Genomic DNA, 15,804 nt, shown 5'->3' with positions numbered 1-15,804 from the left:
TACGCGCCGTCTGACAGCGCCGCTGTCGTGCGCTGTAGAGTGGATGATTATTGTGAAAACACTTTCTGAAGAGTCGCCCTGTCGACCTCTCCGGAAACTGTTCCTCTAAAAGTAGCCTCACCTACACTGTCATTACGTTTTACACAATGCAAAGGAGGTTGTGCATCATGTGTTCGCTTGTGTTCGTATGCCAGCGTCTGTCTGGGTCACAGTTGGAGCTGCAGAGGCCTTTCTCTGAATATAAACATGGTTCTGGAGGTTCATTTTAAAGGCTCCACAAGCCATGTCAGGGTGTTGCTATAGTGACCAGCCACTCATACAGTATATATTATTATGAGTGTGTGAATGTGATCTAAGTTGACCAAAAGTCTGTTTCCATCAGCATCTCACAGCTCTTGCTGTCACGTCAGATCTGTGGTACAGTCAGGTGTTCACTGACGTGATTCTCAGGAAGATTGTTATTAGCAGCAGATAGAGGAGTGCGAACTTTGGGCCCCCGGGGGATCAGTGTCATAACCAGCCCTGGAGCATTAACCCTATATGTCTGTATCCAACTCCTGCCTCCCCATTAGTTGCTATAGCATTACAGCACTCAGTCACACAGCCCCTCATTAAAGCAGGAGAGGTTTAACCTCTACCTTCCCAGGCCTCAGCCACTTCAATCCTGAGCCGCTCCACAAATATTGTCAAGAATTTCTCAAATTCTTCAACTGGCTGCAGCACTGTGGTCAAAGACTCTTGATGTGACATCTGGTCCAATTTTGGGAGTGAGTGAATCAGGGGGCATAGTGTGTGTGTGTGTGTGTGTGTGTGTGTGTGTGTGTGTGTGTGTGTGTGTGTGTGTGTGTGTGTGTTTGTAGAGTGCTGTTCAGGAAAGGGTGGGAAACGGAAAGGTAGTGTCGGTCGGAGGTAGGTGTGGTTGTGAAATGAAATCCTGTCTATTTTTTTTTTCAACTCATAGTCCATTTCCATTCTTCCCCCCTTCCTTCCCTCCCTGCTCCCCCTCCACTTGAGCCGGTCTTCCTTCTTCCTAAGTGGTTTTGCACTAATGGAGAGAAATGGCATTGGTGGTTAAAGCCTTAAACATGATATCATGAAGTTAGTTTAGTGTGTGTGCAGTTACAGATAAGTATACTGCAAAAAGTAGCAATTTTAAAATATTAAAGGACTCGCATTTAAATCCATAGACTGTAAAAGCTCCTCCAAGGACGTCATTTTTTCAACAACAGCAGATCAGCAGTAGTAGAAAACTGTAATAAACAGTGAGTGGGAGGCCCCCACACACTAACCCAAACACGTGCTCCCATCCAAAGCTGCTGACCTTAATCTAAAGGCAAATATTCTCAGGAGTGCATGAGTGTGTCTGTGCAGAGGCAGCAGCTGAGAGGAGAAGTGCTCCAGACATCAAGAAACCTTTCACATCAAGGACCCCTGAGCTGACACAAAGTAGACCAAAGATTTGTCTCAGGGTCCCCCATCTGATAAGATTTTTGTTTTTAAATGTTTTATTAGAGAAAGTGTTTGAAACCCATGACCAAAATATTCATACATTCTGTCAGTGTGTTACATATGGATGGAGTTATCGTGAAAATAAATTATCCCCCTTTTTACCGGGGGCCCTGAGGACCCCTGAGGGTCCCTGGACCTTCCTTTGATAACCACTGCTCCAGACTACATGGCTAGATACAGATGGACACTTATTTTGTGTGAAGTCTCCCACGTCAAACATCACTAATTTAGATGTTTTAAGAACCAACAAAGTGGATCCCTGTAGCAGCTCTTAACAGCAGCCCAGAGGGACCGCATATATCTACTGAAGAGACGTTTGCATTTTCTCTGTGTTGTAGTCCCACTGTTGATGCTCCTTGTCAGTCCATTCTTCTGTTCAGCAGATCAGGTCGAAGGTCAGGCAGAAAATAGACTCATATGGGACAAGTGCCTGCAGTGCTCTCTCTATGACATTTCCTGCACTCACACAATAGACATGCACAGAGGAACATGTAACATGGGTCCCAAGATTCACTTCTGACAACAGCTGATATGCGTATGGTATTTATGATGTGATTACATCACTGAATGCATGGCTTTGTGCACCCTGTGGCTGGAGGCGGTGGCCCGTGGTGGGTTGTGATGGCTGTTTGTGTTTCGGCTGCAGGACTAGGCGAGGCTGGGGCTCTTTAGAAGGTGAGGAGCGTCCTCTGGCTGAGCAGCATCACTGTGTTATGTAATGAGATAAAGATCAGCAAATGTTCATGACAACAGCCGTGGCTACGGGGCTACTGTTCCCTGAAGGAGGGATGTAACTTTAAGTGTGCTTTTTTGTGTGGATGTATACTTTTCTGTGTGTTGTGATGGAGAGTTAAGTGGAGAGATTGTGGCCAGACGTGTGTGGCATTTCCAGCCTGTCACTGTGACATGTGGCTGGTTTCTGCTGGTGCAGGAGTTAAATGACAAACTCCTGGGGTTTGTGTGTGCACAGGGCTGCGACTGAAGGTGTGTGGATGTTAGCGTGTGTGTGTGTGTGTGTGTGTGTGTGTGTCCCGTGGGGTTTATGAGGGAGAGGGAGCGCCCAGAGCTGTCATTAGATGGACTCTGTGGCCTGGAGGGTGAAACAATCTATTTGTGTGTATGCTTATGTCTGCAATGTGTGTGTGTGGGTAGCATGTGTGAGGCATCTGTGGCTCGATTTCTATGTGTGTGTGTGTGTGTGTGCATGCCCCATGTGGCTCCCATGGGCAAGCCGGGGACATCGGGTTGACTGATGTGACTGTGTCTCTTTCTGCTGGTGCAGAAACCAGATGCACTCGTCTCCTTCAACTCCTCTTTCACTGTCCTCGTCCTGGACAGCGGCTAAATTGCATAGTAAAACAAAGACAGTACACAAACAACAGCTTGTCGTTTATTTCTTGACAACAATAGTGTAGTAAAGCCTCTGTCTCAGCTGCCTCTCTCCAAGTTCTCATCCCTGATTATAACCCTCACAGGTAAACACCCTCAACCTGCTCATTTAGGTGATTTTAGATGACTGGGCAGGACCCTGCTATAAACCTTTGTTAGCAGTAATTCGTGCATGTGTTTGAGCTTGTGTTTGAGTTTTCAGGTGGTGTTGTAAATGAATGCTTTGTGGAAATCTGTGTGTGGGCAGTGAACTCATTCATAAGCATCTGACACCCACTACACACCAACTAAAGTAACAACCCAGAGGTTTTCTGCCTCTTGCACAGTTGTCGTATTTCCTCTGTCTAACTCTCTGTGTTTCCAGGATGTGTTTGATGATCTGACACAGCCGTGCTTCATCACAGCCAACAGACTGAGAGCTGCAGGCCTTGTTACAGCTCACACTGGATCTCCTCCCTGCTGTTACACAGGCCCCTCTGTCTGTCACTTTCTCTTACTACACTGAACCACCACAATCCTCTGTGTTTGTGTGTGTGTGTGCATCCAGAGATGGGGGGTTGGGGGTCACTGAGAACAATAGCCCTTTTGATGCATCTTAGCGCTCATTGTTTCGTTAACGAGGACCAATAGGCCGGTGGCAGACAGAAGGAGGATGAAATGGAGGGAGGGAGGGAGGGAGAAAAATGAATGAGGCTGAGATGAGAGACCCTCTTCACTGGGCACTCGAGGCCTGCTTGATTATCTGTCAGTGCTCTATGGCTGTGGCTGCTTCAGGCTGTTTTGTTGACTGGGTTGTGGGCTGTAGTGCTTATCTGCTCAGCTGTGGCCAGGACTGTGTAGTAATCAGCTCAGCATCTTTATTGGCGCAGGCCTTATCTGTGCTGCAGTCACTGAGCCCTATCCTGTTTACATACAGAGAAGAAGATTTCCTAGAAAACATGTTGCAGAGCGTTCGCACTGTAGCTCCAGTTTAACACCTATTGTCTGCAGATAACCGCGGTCCACCATGCGTGCACAGATGAGCAGACAATTGAGGGGAAGCGGGGCAAGAAAAGGAGGAAAGTAGTGAGTGAAGTTCAGGAGAGCATTATCCAGACAGAGGCGTCAGGTTTCAAAGACTCCACAGCCCTCTTCTCCACAGCCAGCCTTTTGTCCCAGGGGGTAATAATGGCATTATGGCAACAACAGAGAACCGCCCAGCCAGCCACCCAACCAACCAGCCAGATAGCCTGATCTGGCCCCTGGGCACTGCTCAGGTTTCCCTTCACTGGAGCAGCTGTGCACTCGTCCTCCTCTCTCAAGCAACAGTGCAGCCAAGCATTAGGAATGTCTTGATGAGCTGTAACTGATCTTTTTAAAACACATTATAAATATCCTCTTCCCTCCTCTGCTCACTAATGTGTTGAATCCAGCTTCTCTTCAAATGGGCTGGCAGCGTCGTCCAGAGGCTGCCTTCGCAGGTGCCTGCTGTCCCCCTAGAGAGTGTCCCGGCAGATGCCTGCGTGTAAAAGGCATTTATTCCTGTGAATAAAATCTCTCTGAGTAAGCACATGCTTCAGCCAGCGGCCCCCCACTCACTGCAGCATTCACACAGAGGGGGGAAAAAGGACAGGGATTCACTCTGTACACCACTCTGCTGACCTCAGCCACTCCTGTGTGTCTGTGTGTGTGTGTGTGTGTGTGTGTGTGTGTGTGTGTGTGTGTGTGTGTGTGTGTGTGTGTGTGTGTGTCTGTCTGCGTTTGTCTATGTGTGAGCTTTGTACATGTGTGAGACACATCAGCAGCTTGTGGAAACAAAGAACAAATATCTGGAGCCACACATCTGTATCAGCATGCATGTTGGTGCATGTGTGTATGAATGCATGTCTCCTGAATGCTGGTGGTGTGTATGTTGAGAGCCCGAGTGGTTTTTATGGAGCTGAGTTTGTTTATTTGGATTGCGAGAGCATTTTTAAAGCCCTTTGTGGTCGACAACTTAGAAATGTTTGAGAAAGGCTTTCCTGAAGTTGCCAGTGGAACCACAGTGATGCACTTTAACACCCACATAGCCACACACACACACACACACTGCGTCACACACACACACACATATATATAATTGGCAGTGTTACAGTGACAGTTGTGCCCTGCTCTTTTATGCTACAGGATAATCCTACAGCCATGTCACATCCCTGACCTCTGACCCCTGGCCCCGTGGCTGCTTCCAGGCTCTGTCATGAACCTCAGCGAACCTATGCACTCTATTCCCAGATGTCTGGAAGGCCACACATACTCCTGCTCGTGGCTTTAGTGACCTCGAGATAAAGTTAACTGTGTGGGCTCGCAGCTCTGTGCGGAGTTGGACGTGTGACAAATTTCATCACATCTGAGGCATCTGCTCGGCCGGCTGCATTTAAAACCCCAGAGGTCACAGCACAGGTTTAGCTGAATGCTCATGAATGTGTGTGTGTGTGGGTCCCATCTATAAATGCGAAGTTACTGTATTTATATCAAGACTGGATGGAGAGGATGAAATCACAAGCATATTTGGAGGATGTTAATATAATCCATTACTGGTCGGCTTATTAACATACACCATATCGCCATAGAAACCTTCCAAAATCATGTTGTCCGTCACTGCTTCCTGCTCACCTGCCTGCATTTTGTCCACCAACAAGTCGGCCTGGTACTGATCCACTCATTCACTGATCCCTCGCTCTTATCAGATACACACACACACTGTTTACACACACACACACACACACACACACACACACACACAAGGCTAATCTCTATCGCACAAAACACGCATACATCCCCTTGAGATCGCACGCAAACACTGCAATCGTACTGTGATTTTCTTGCTAGGAGAGCGACCTGCTGCTAATGCAGGTGACTGAACAATAACATCCTCTCTCTCCGAGTCACACACATATCAAATAACCACAGTATAATATCTGTAGGTTCTTCTCTTTAGTTATGTAGGCCACTTTAGAGTGTCCTGTAGCAGCACGTATTGTGTTGCAGGGTGTGTAGAGGTCAGGATCTGAATGATAGAAGTATGTCAACAGGGTCCTCTAAAGAGAAGGGACTGGACTGATACAGACCAGCGAATGGATGTAATGTAATGGATCTGTGCACATTAGCCATGTCTGTCTGTCATAACACACACACACACACAAGCACACCTGCTCAGATCAGGTTGTTTCAGGGTTTATGGTAAGAAGTGTCTTGTTGTTATGTAAAGGGATTGAAAGACCTGAAAACATTTCATACTTTTGATGTTTGACTCAGTGCATCACAAATACTAACAGTGGTTTTTATTATATCAATAGGCTGCAGGATTAATTAGATTCAATTAAAAATGAGAATATTTCTTTGATTAACTGATCAATAAGATGTTTTAAAAAAGTGGAAAAATGCTCATCATAATTTACTAAAACTGAATCTGACATCTTACATTTGTCTGTTTTTTCCAAGGAACCCAAGACATTTAACTTGCAACAATATAGACCTGAGAAAAGCAGCAAATTCTTACATGTGAGAAGCAGAAAAGTTTCAGCTTTTTTTTGCATAGTAAATGACTAATCACAAATATAACACACACTCTGGCTCCTTCTGCAAAATCCCTTTTTTCATTTAAGAACTCAAAGGTTTTAAATGTTAGATGTTTTTAAGGAAAAGCTGTCAAACAAAAACTGCTAAACAGTCTAAATATTATATATAATATCTCTTATCTGCCACTATTTTTTGTTATATTTAAATAAATAATTGTACATATTATATTATTATATTATTTATCTTTGATTTTGACATTTTGCAGTTTTCTTTTCTTTATACTGCCCACTGTGCCGCTGTAACACTGTAAATTCCCCCACTGTGGGACTAATAAAAGAAATAATCTTATCTTATCTTATCTTATCTTATTTTAAAATTGGCTAAATTTTAACATAAGTCAGGATCTGACTGATCAATTAATAAGTAAGAAACCAGTTCTTGGAACAGCCCTACTCTCAGAGATCAGAGAAGAGAGAGTTTGAGTGATGGCCTGGCCCCCTCAGCGTCCGCCCCCTTCCTCTGAATTGTCCTCTGTCTCGGTCCCACTCCCTCTCAGCACAGGTCACATGGTGCGTTTGAGAGACGGGAGGAGGAAATCCTCCATTAGACCAGACCACAATGCCTCTTCCTTTGCCCAGCTCCGCCTCCCATTCACCTCTCACGCCCACTGCTGACTCTCCGACTCCATCGCCATAATCACGATATCCTTATTCTAATTCTGCTCCTGAAAGCCATGGAAGCCCATTGAAATGTCAATAGAGTCGTGAGAGTCGTGAGAGTCATGAGAGTCATGAGAGCTGGAGAAGGGGAAGCTTGGCACCGCGGGCTCAGCAGACACGCAGGTGTTTCTCTGCAGGGAAATTAGGGCCATGTCAAGGGGAATTAACCTTTTGAGCGATGCAGAGCTTTAGCTGGCGTAAGAATAGCTATTGTTTCCTGTTCTTGTTCAGTACAGTCTGTTTTAAGATGAGAGAAAATAATAGAGTGGTGCTGATCCTCACCCCGCAGGACTGAGGAGCTTTGGACTGGATCTTAACGACCGCTGTCGAATTACACTGAAATACCAATCCTACAAACAAGTCCCACCAGTGCAGGGGGCTGATAAAAGAAACACATTTTTTCCTTTAGGTCTGTGGAAAATGTAAAAATCAGACGGAGTCCTGTTAGTCCTGCTAATGGAGCCGCTCACCCGCTACACCAAATTTAACTCCAAAGCCAATCAAACGGGCACCCGCTGGATAATCTCTCCCACACAAACAAATGCATGCATGCACACACTTAAACACACACATATACAGTGCATACATACCTGAACTTAAAGTGCACACACACACACACACACACACACACACACACACACACACACACACACACCATGTATAAACACACGTGGACATACTTCTCTGCAGTGATTTCTAGCAGGCAGTGGAGCATGAACATGTGAGTGGATTTACAGATGGAAAATAAGTACAGTACACACACACACACACACACACATACACACACACACACACACACAGACACACACACACACAAACAGGCCTTGCCATGACCTCTGCATATAAACACAGATTCAACCAGCCAAAGAAATGCCTCTCTCTCTCTTTCTCTCTCTCGCTCTCTCTCTCTGACCTGTGGTAAGTAGTCTCCAGTGGTCTGCAGTCGTTCTCCTCGAGGCCTGAAAGAGAGAAGTGCATGACAGGATCTGATAAGACAAATAGAAGTGTTCCCAAACTCGCCCACCACCCACTTAGGATATGTTCTTTTTTCCCCCTCCTGCTGTATTTGCCATATTTCTCTATTTCTCCTTCACTTTCCCTCTATTGAGGCTTTTTAGCTCCAGTTATTCTCAGACGCCAGCCAGTGCTGTTAAAACGCTCCTTAGGCTCATTGGCTCTAAAAGCAGGGCAGAAAACAACCTGTGGGTCAGTAGTAGAGGGTGGGCAGTGAATGTGCCTCTCCCTTTCTTTAATAAGGATTTGAGGGTCCACGCCATTACTGAATGTTACTGACCTCATGACAGAGCTTGTAAAATAGTTGTTTTTTAATTCACTGACGGACCTCAGGTCTTTGCCAACAGCCCGGCCCACCTCTTTCTCTTTCTCCCCTCCCCTCTCTGTTTTTTATCTCACCCTCCTCCAACACTCCCCCATCTCTCTCTTCCTCACTCTGTGGGTCAGCGGGCCCTGTGAGGGTCACAGTCTCTTTATCCCATCACCATTAAAAGAGGTCATATTTCTTCAGGCCGCTGTGTGCAGATGAGGCTCAGATGGGCTGTGGGGTTGGTGCTGGAGTGTTTTTTGCGCTGAGAGGTTCATGGACTCGCTCTGTGGTATGAGGAGAATGCCCACATACCAGGCTGTTTTCAAGGGAGATGGCATGGAAGGGGGTACAAAACAGCCTGGTATCTCAAGGGCAGTGGGCAGTGTGTGGACAGAGAGGCTTTCATGAATTGTCAATAGTCTGGAGGTGCTCAGTTGCTTGCTCTCACTTTCCCTTTCAGTCATTCAGCTGGTTCAACTTTTAGTTTCCCATGGTGCTCTCTGATCGGTTTAGCCTCCAAGCACTGGTTTGCATGTGTGTTTGTCTGTGTGTGTGTGTGTGTGTGTGTGTGTGTCTGTGTGTGTGTGTTTCCCATGTCTGTTAAGCCCATGACCTGCTTTCACTTCTCCTCATTAGCATATGAATCCCCCCCGACTCACTCATACACACTCACACACTCACCCACAAGTAGGCCAGAGTGGAAGGATGCAGAGAAAGAAGGAGGAGAAAATGGAAAAGGAGAGTGGAGACAGACATGAGAGAGAGCAGTGTTTACCCAACACAACTCAGTTTATGCACAAACTTAAACTCAGGACAAGTTCAGCGGCACATTAAGCTACAAGTCTCACATGGACAGAAAATGCATATCTGCCCCATAATGCACCCGTCTGAAGCCCTGCAGAGCATTGCGCAGACCTGGCTCACCTAAAGCTAACCCCGCCTGTTGTGTGGAGAGTCGAATCCAGGCCTGTGTGGCCCCTCCAGCAGCCAGTCCAGGCCTGGTGCTGCACCCTGTTTGTGCAGGTGTCTGCCCAGGTGACCACCCCATCTGCTGCCCTGTGCTAACCACCTGAGAAAGAGAGACGTGGAAACATCCAGACAGCAGAAAAATGCTTCAACTCTTCACGCTCTTCTTCTTTTATGCCAGTTTTGCAGCATAAAGCAGTTGATGAAACGAAAGCTCATTTAGTAGGTGTTCTGGAGGCTTTGGATCATATCACATGATCTTCATCAACAGATGGAGTTTGCCCATAGAAGAGTAGATAGTCAAAATTCTTGCTCATGTTAGCTTGAAGTTCCTTCTTGACCTCAACATTTTTTCCAATAAGCTTCGTGTATCGGAGACAAATTTCATAATGATCATTCTCAGTGAAAAACCACCACCACCACCTCCACAGAGATTAAAAAAATAAGGACAAACCTGAGGAAAAAAATAAGTAATTTTTCCAGTTTAGCCATATTAGCATGGTCTGAGTGTCCACTCATTGATCTGGTAGACACCTGAGACAACACTGTCTCCTTTCAAGTGGGAGTAGATGTTCAGGAAACTGAGAGCAGTGAGTGCGTGCATAAGAAAGTGTGTTTTGAGGTTTTTAAAAGAATGTGCACGTTCATGCGACTGGTGAGCGCTGTGTTTTTGAGGACAGCCGTGTAACACAATCTCCCTCTCCCATCACTGGTGAGACGAAAGCCGTGGTTCTCAGCCGCATTCATGAGTCGCTCTCCGACTCTGACCCGAATGTCAAAAACCCCAGTGATGTGAGCTAACCACACGAGCCGCAAGTGGGAATGTTTTCTGTGCAGTCTGACATTGAATGTATATGTTGGTGTGTCTGTGTGCGGGTCGTCGGGACGCCTCCGTGTCTTCAGCTCCCTCTATTTATGAGCTACTACGGTCGCACGTATACATGCCACACATGCTCTCGTGTGAGAAATGTTCCAGAGCTGGGTGGGCTTGCTTTTGTTTTTCTTGGTCTTCACACATTTTAAATTCCCTCAAGGAAATCTTTGAAAGTCCCAGCCAGAGTTTGCACGGCTGCGTTGTGTTCATTTGTTTTAGAGATTTGTATTTATTTTCCCTTTGTCAGAATAAAATGTGGGTGTGTATGAGGACTGGTGTGTGTGTGTGTGTGTGTGTGTGTGTGTGTGTGTGTGTGTGTGTGTGTGTGTGTGGCTGAAGAAGCAAATAACTGAATTAATATGACCAACTGGATGTCTAGCACTGATTTCAACTGTCCATTTGGATGACGTTCCCATAGATCCTCATCTTCCTCCTGTTTCACATTTTGAAATGTGCTTATTTGCTTTCTTGCCAAGAGATTGACACTTCTCACAAATCTGTGTGGGAAATACGGAAGCCTGTTAGCATGAAGACTAGAAACAGGGAAACATTCAGGCTACATCCACACTAACACTCATACATACATGATCATTCTCATACCCTGGGCACCGGCCGGGTATAAACAGAAAGTGGATTGTCTACAGTTGATCTGTTGAATAGTTACAGAAAATACTGTGAGCGGCGAACAGCAAAGGCAGTTGTAGCATTAAAGTGCAGAATTTACCTGAACAACAGCTGCTAGCAAAGACAACAAGGTCAGTAAAGCTTGTATTTCATTATCCATATTGCTTTTATCAGTGTAAGTCAAGGCCCAGTCAGCGTGCAAACATGGATGTCTACGTCACTGTTTGCAAAACTGTCAGTTTTAGGTGCTTGAAAACTAGTAGTGTGGACATCAGGCATAAGTGTAGCAAAAGTGATGTGTTTTTAAACTACAGCGTAGTAGTGTGGATGTAGCCTTACCTTCACTCTGCCCAAAGTTTAAAAAACCCACCTGCAAACACCTCTGAAGCTCAGTTGCTTAATCTTCACAAAACCCAGATTGTGTTGCCTTTGGACGGAGCCAGATCTGCGGTTTTTTCTCTATCATGATCAGCAAAACATCAAGTCAAAGTATTTCCCAAAATGTTGAACTATTCCTTTAACATTTTATTTTCTCCCCAAAAGGAGATTTCCACACTCTTATCTGGAATGGCACTCTCTTCCTAACACTCAACTCCTCACAATGTATTGACATAGTCACTATGTTGTGTGTTTCTTTTGTCTCCGATAATGGACCCCTGGCCCTAAATGTCAGTGCGTATTTGCTCTGTCAGGAGGGGGCGGGGGGTGTGGGGGTCCCCTAATGCTAAAGAATATACCTCAGTGCTCAATAGCCTGGTGTCACACTGTCAACAGGAACAGCAGGAGGGAGTTTGCTGTGTAAACAGTCTGTATAATGTTAACATCACCTCACACACACATGTGATTTTTTTTGTTTCTGTTTTAATGAGATGTTTTCCCCTCAGCTTACAGGTAAGTGGAGTCAGTGATATGGCTTATGTATGTGGGTGTGCGTGGGTTCATCCATCCATCCATGTGTATGTGTGTGTGTGTGTGTGTGTGTGTGTAGCTATGCTGCCCAGCCTGGTTCTGCACCGCACTTCTATTCGTCCATACCAGAGGGGTCTGTACTGCAGTGACTCCAGCCTGAGTTACCCCTTCAAGAACAGCACCGTCCCCTCCTCAGTGCTTATTTCTGTTGGGTTGACACTGCCCGCGGTGTCCGTAAGTCCCCCCCAACATGCACACACACAAAGAGCACCGGCCCCGGGGAACACTTAGGGCAGAAACAGGGAGGGCTGGGTGTTCATGGCGGTGGCTGTAATGTAGTGACAATGGCACAGAAGCGTTTGTACAGTTCAGAAAGACGATATATTATTATTCTCATGTCACAGTTGCATCTGAAAATCTGTCACTACTTTGCTCTAGGCTGCCCATACATGACATCCTGAAGCCCCACCCACTTCTGCTGTATCCCATGATCTCCCTGGTGCCAGCATGCTCCTTGTGCTTCGCTCGTTCTCTCCTGTTTATGTCTGTGTCACTGACCTGGTGCTTTTATGCTTTCTTTCTCCTCTCCCTCCTTTCTTTCTCTCTCTTCACTCCTCTCTCTCTCTCTCTGTCTTTTGTAGCTAGCCTGCCTTTCCTGATCATTGAGACTAGCACCATAAAGCCGTACCAGCGCGGGTTTTACTGTTCGGACGAGTCCATCCGCTTTCCCAAAAAGGAGGGAGACACCATTAGTGATGCTGTGCTTTGTGGTGTTGGCATTCTTATTGCCATCTTCTCTGTAAGTCAACCTTCACACCTCCCTTTGTCTGCTTCTTGAAGTCATTTATTTGTAGTCTTCACTACTTCATAGTCCAGCAGCTAACATACCCCCATCACCAAGAAGTTTGAGTGATTTCTTATCATGCAGTATTTTCTAAAACACTACAGGCGTTGCTGTTAATGTGCTCTAAATGTCTTCCCCCTCCATCCTATAACGTTCTCTTCATCACACTTCATTCTCCTGTATCTACCTTGAGCCACACAAGCCATTTGTAATGGCCTGTTTTTTTTTATTGCTTTGCTAATCAAGGCAGAAGCACTAAGCCCCCCAAGCGACATCAGGAAGTGTGTGTTTGCGTGTATGTGTGCTGATGAATGCACGCGAAAGACCAAGAAGATTTTACGAGCTCCCGGTCCATTCTCATGCCCCCTGCTCTTACCCCTGCACCCTGACTCCATGCCCTCTGGGCCCTGCACATTACTCTGGGTGAATGTGTCAGTGCTCTCTCCCATGCCCGTGGGGATAGCCTGAGGCATTTCAGCAGTTAGCAACAGCGTAAAGCCGTCACTTCCCATGACTTGACTCTAGCTCTGCAGGGGAAAAGGCTCAAATGCTGTGCCAGCAGATTGGGGGGGGGGGGGGGGGGGGGGGGGGGGGGGGGGGGTATGTATATGTCAATTAGTGCCACGTGGTCAGGCTAGATGATCTTTACAGCCCCCAGGCTCTCAGTGGTGCAGCCCCCTCATAAGTTCCCAGACTGAGACGTCGCTTCACCGCCGTCTCCTCGCCACCAGCTTGGTGGGCACACACACACATACACACACACACACACACTGTACCAGCTCAGCTCCTCTGCTCACTGAAACCAGGAGACTGTGCTTATGTTAGTTAGTTGCCTCACATGTTCACGTGTGGGCAAAGCTGGCGTGTCTCACACAGCTGTGTTCCATTAGTGGCGTCTACTGCCATGCCGACACCATTCCTTTACAGCGCACACGTGCACGCTCACTCATGCATGCAAGCACACACATGCATATATTATATATACGCACACATATACATGCACTAGTAGCAGATTCCAGTTGGACCTCTTGTTTATCTCCCCTACAAGGGAAATCTCAACGGTCCCGCTGCTCAGACATATCCAGGTCTGACACGCCATGTTTCCACTGTGAGAAACACAGTTAGCATTAGCAAAGCTAAAGTTCCATAAGCATACACACAGATGATCCAAATAATCCCATCAGGCACCTACTGAGCCCTGTGGCTGAACCAGAGGTGCCTGTTGTATCTGTGTCAGAGCCTGTCTGCTCTCAGGACAGGCTGATAAAGAAGGGGAGGAGAAGTTTGAATGCTAATACTGACAACCCAAATAAACTCCTCTGGCCTGTGTCAGCCTCCTGTGGCTCTAATCTCCCACTCAGATCACAACAATTCATTGACAATAGCACACACACACAAACTAATATACCACCATGTTTGTTTCTCCTGGCTGCGAGCCTCCCAGCTGACCACCCAATAGGCAGGATAGTTGTGTTTATCAAGCCTAACAATACACACACACACACACACACACATACACACACAGAATACATGTACATATACATAGAGTTAGCTTCTTCGTTAATAGCATTTCTGGAAAACACTAAACCTTCATGTGTGTATACATTTAGAGTCTTAGTGCCGGTCTCAGTCACAGCACCGAGCGTCCAGTGGCTCAGGGATGGGATGGGCAGATAAATATTTTCCTGTGAGAACAGGCCGAAGAGTGAAGCCTTGTGCAGACAGAGGAAGGCAAGGGAGATGTGGTTAGTGGTGGAGAACAGCAGGTCTGTCAGTCACATACCCCAGGTGGTAGAGATATGATTGACATCTCCCTGCCTCCAGGGATGGCTTGGCATAAGCCCCTTCAGCCTAGATGAGGTCTTTTCATGGGGCCCAGCACTACTCAAAACCACCTGTATGGAATACCAGAGGAGTCAGGGTTAGTCCACTCACTTTAAGCCTCATAGCAGGCCTGTACCGTGTAATGTAAATCCTGTTTATATCAAAGTTAGGTCAATCATGATTTAGATATTGATCTAGATTATTTTCATTGGGTCCATATTTTCCTTTTTCCTTTGCCTTTACTCTCATTATCCTAAAACCATCATATCATTGAGCAGAGCATCACAGCTCCTCAGTAATCTCACATCACATCCAAACTGCCTGACGGAAAGGCAGGCCATGCTCATTCTAAATCTCTGTGTCAGTCTCACTCAGTCTGTCCCTCCTGTCTGTCCTTTACACATCATCTCTACTCCATCTGTGACTTCAGCCTGGAATGAAATTAAATTTCCTGCATGATACACACTCAGACATTACTATTGCATGGTTATCTGCATCTAAAGGCACTGTATATGACTGTAGGATTTAAAAGCATCAGATAGCTAGATTTCCTCTCATATTTGTGATCTGTGTTTATCTCAAAAAATGAATCCTTTGTTTCAGATTGTGATCGGGGAATGCTTCAGGATTCACCAACTACATGAGGGAACCAAGTCTTTTGTCGGGAATCCCTACGTCGCAGCCCTCTACAAGCAGGTCAGACGTCTATCAGTGATTCTCAGATTATTGTCTATATAACTGACCGTTTTCTATAGCCTTCCTAACCCCTCCCCTGAACAGTGATTGTCCAATCATATCTTTTCAACTGTAAATATGCACAAAAGGCCTGTCGGTTTTTTGATTTTGCCACATTGAAGCATCGGCTGTAGTAATAGAGTTCCACAGAAATGAGTCCAAAAACTCAATTACATAGCATTTTACAAACTATCACCAGCTTTCTAAGGAGAAAGGCTTTTGTAGAAGAGGTCAGAGCTGAATCAAACTACAAGTTGGAAGTGTAGTGGTGGTGACGTTGAAGTCATGTGATCGTGGTGTAGTTCGCTTATAGCCTTGCATTAGCTTTTTCACTTCTGGTGATTGTATTTAGTCTTCAAAAATCACAAAGTGGTGTCATTAGTAAAGATTATCCTGCTGAACAAAACCTGTCAGTATCATAGACTGTTGTTTGTTCCAAGGCCCATACAAAAATCCCATTGGGTTTTTGTGGAGGAACCAGGGTGATGCTAACATCTGTGTTAGCATATGAATACGTCATTCCTGCAGTACTCTATAATCTCTATACAGT

At 45.9% G+C, this 15,804-nt stretch overlaps 1 protein-coding gene across 2 annotated transcripts in view; it reads left to right on the top strand.

Annotated features, from left to right (window-relative positions):
• plpp3 (phospholipid phosphatase 3) overlaps positions 1-15,804 on the top strand; it is a 32,132-nt gene that overhangs the window by 3,266 nt on the left and 13,062 nt on the right. The window contains exons 2-3 of one of the 2 annotated variants that reach the window (XM_071486973.1): positions 11,931-12,085; positions 15,123-15,215. In XM_071486973.1, the coding sequence (XP_071343074.1) occupies positions 11,931-12,085; positions 15,123-15,215 (248 nt within the window). Of the gene's footprint in view, positions 1-11,930; positions 12,086-12,492; positions 12,651-15,122; positions 15,216-15,804 lie in introns of both variants that reach the window. The other variant, XM_071486972.1, reaches the window with a different exon arrangement.

This window comes from Trachinotus anak, unplaced genomic scaffold, assembly GCF_046630095.1.
Source record: "Trachinotus anak isolate AG129_WGS33_773 ecotype Australia unplaced genomic scaffold, CSIRO_AGI_Tana_v1 ptg000010l, whole genome shotgun sequence".
Lineage (NCBI taxonomy): Eukaryota > Metazoa > Chordata > Actinopteri > Carangiformes > Carangidae > Trachinotus > Trachinotus anak.
This window is presented reverse-complemented; position numbering and strand designations above follow the sequence as displayed.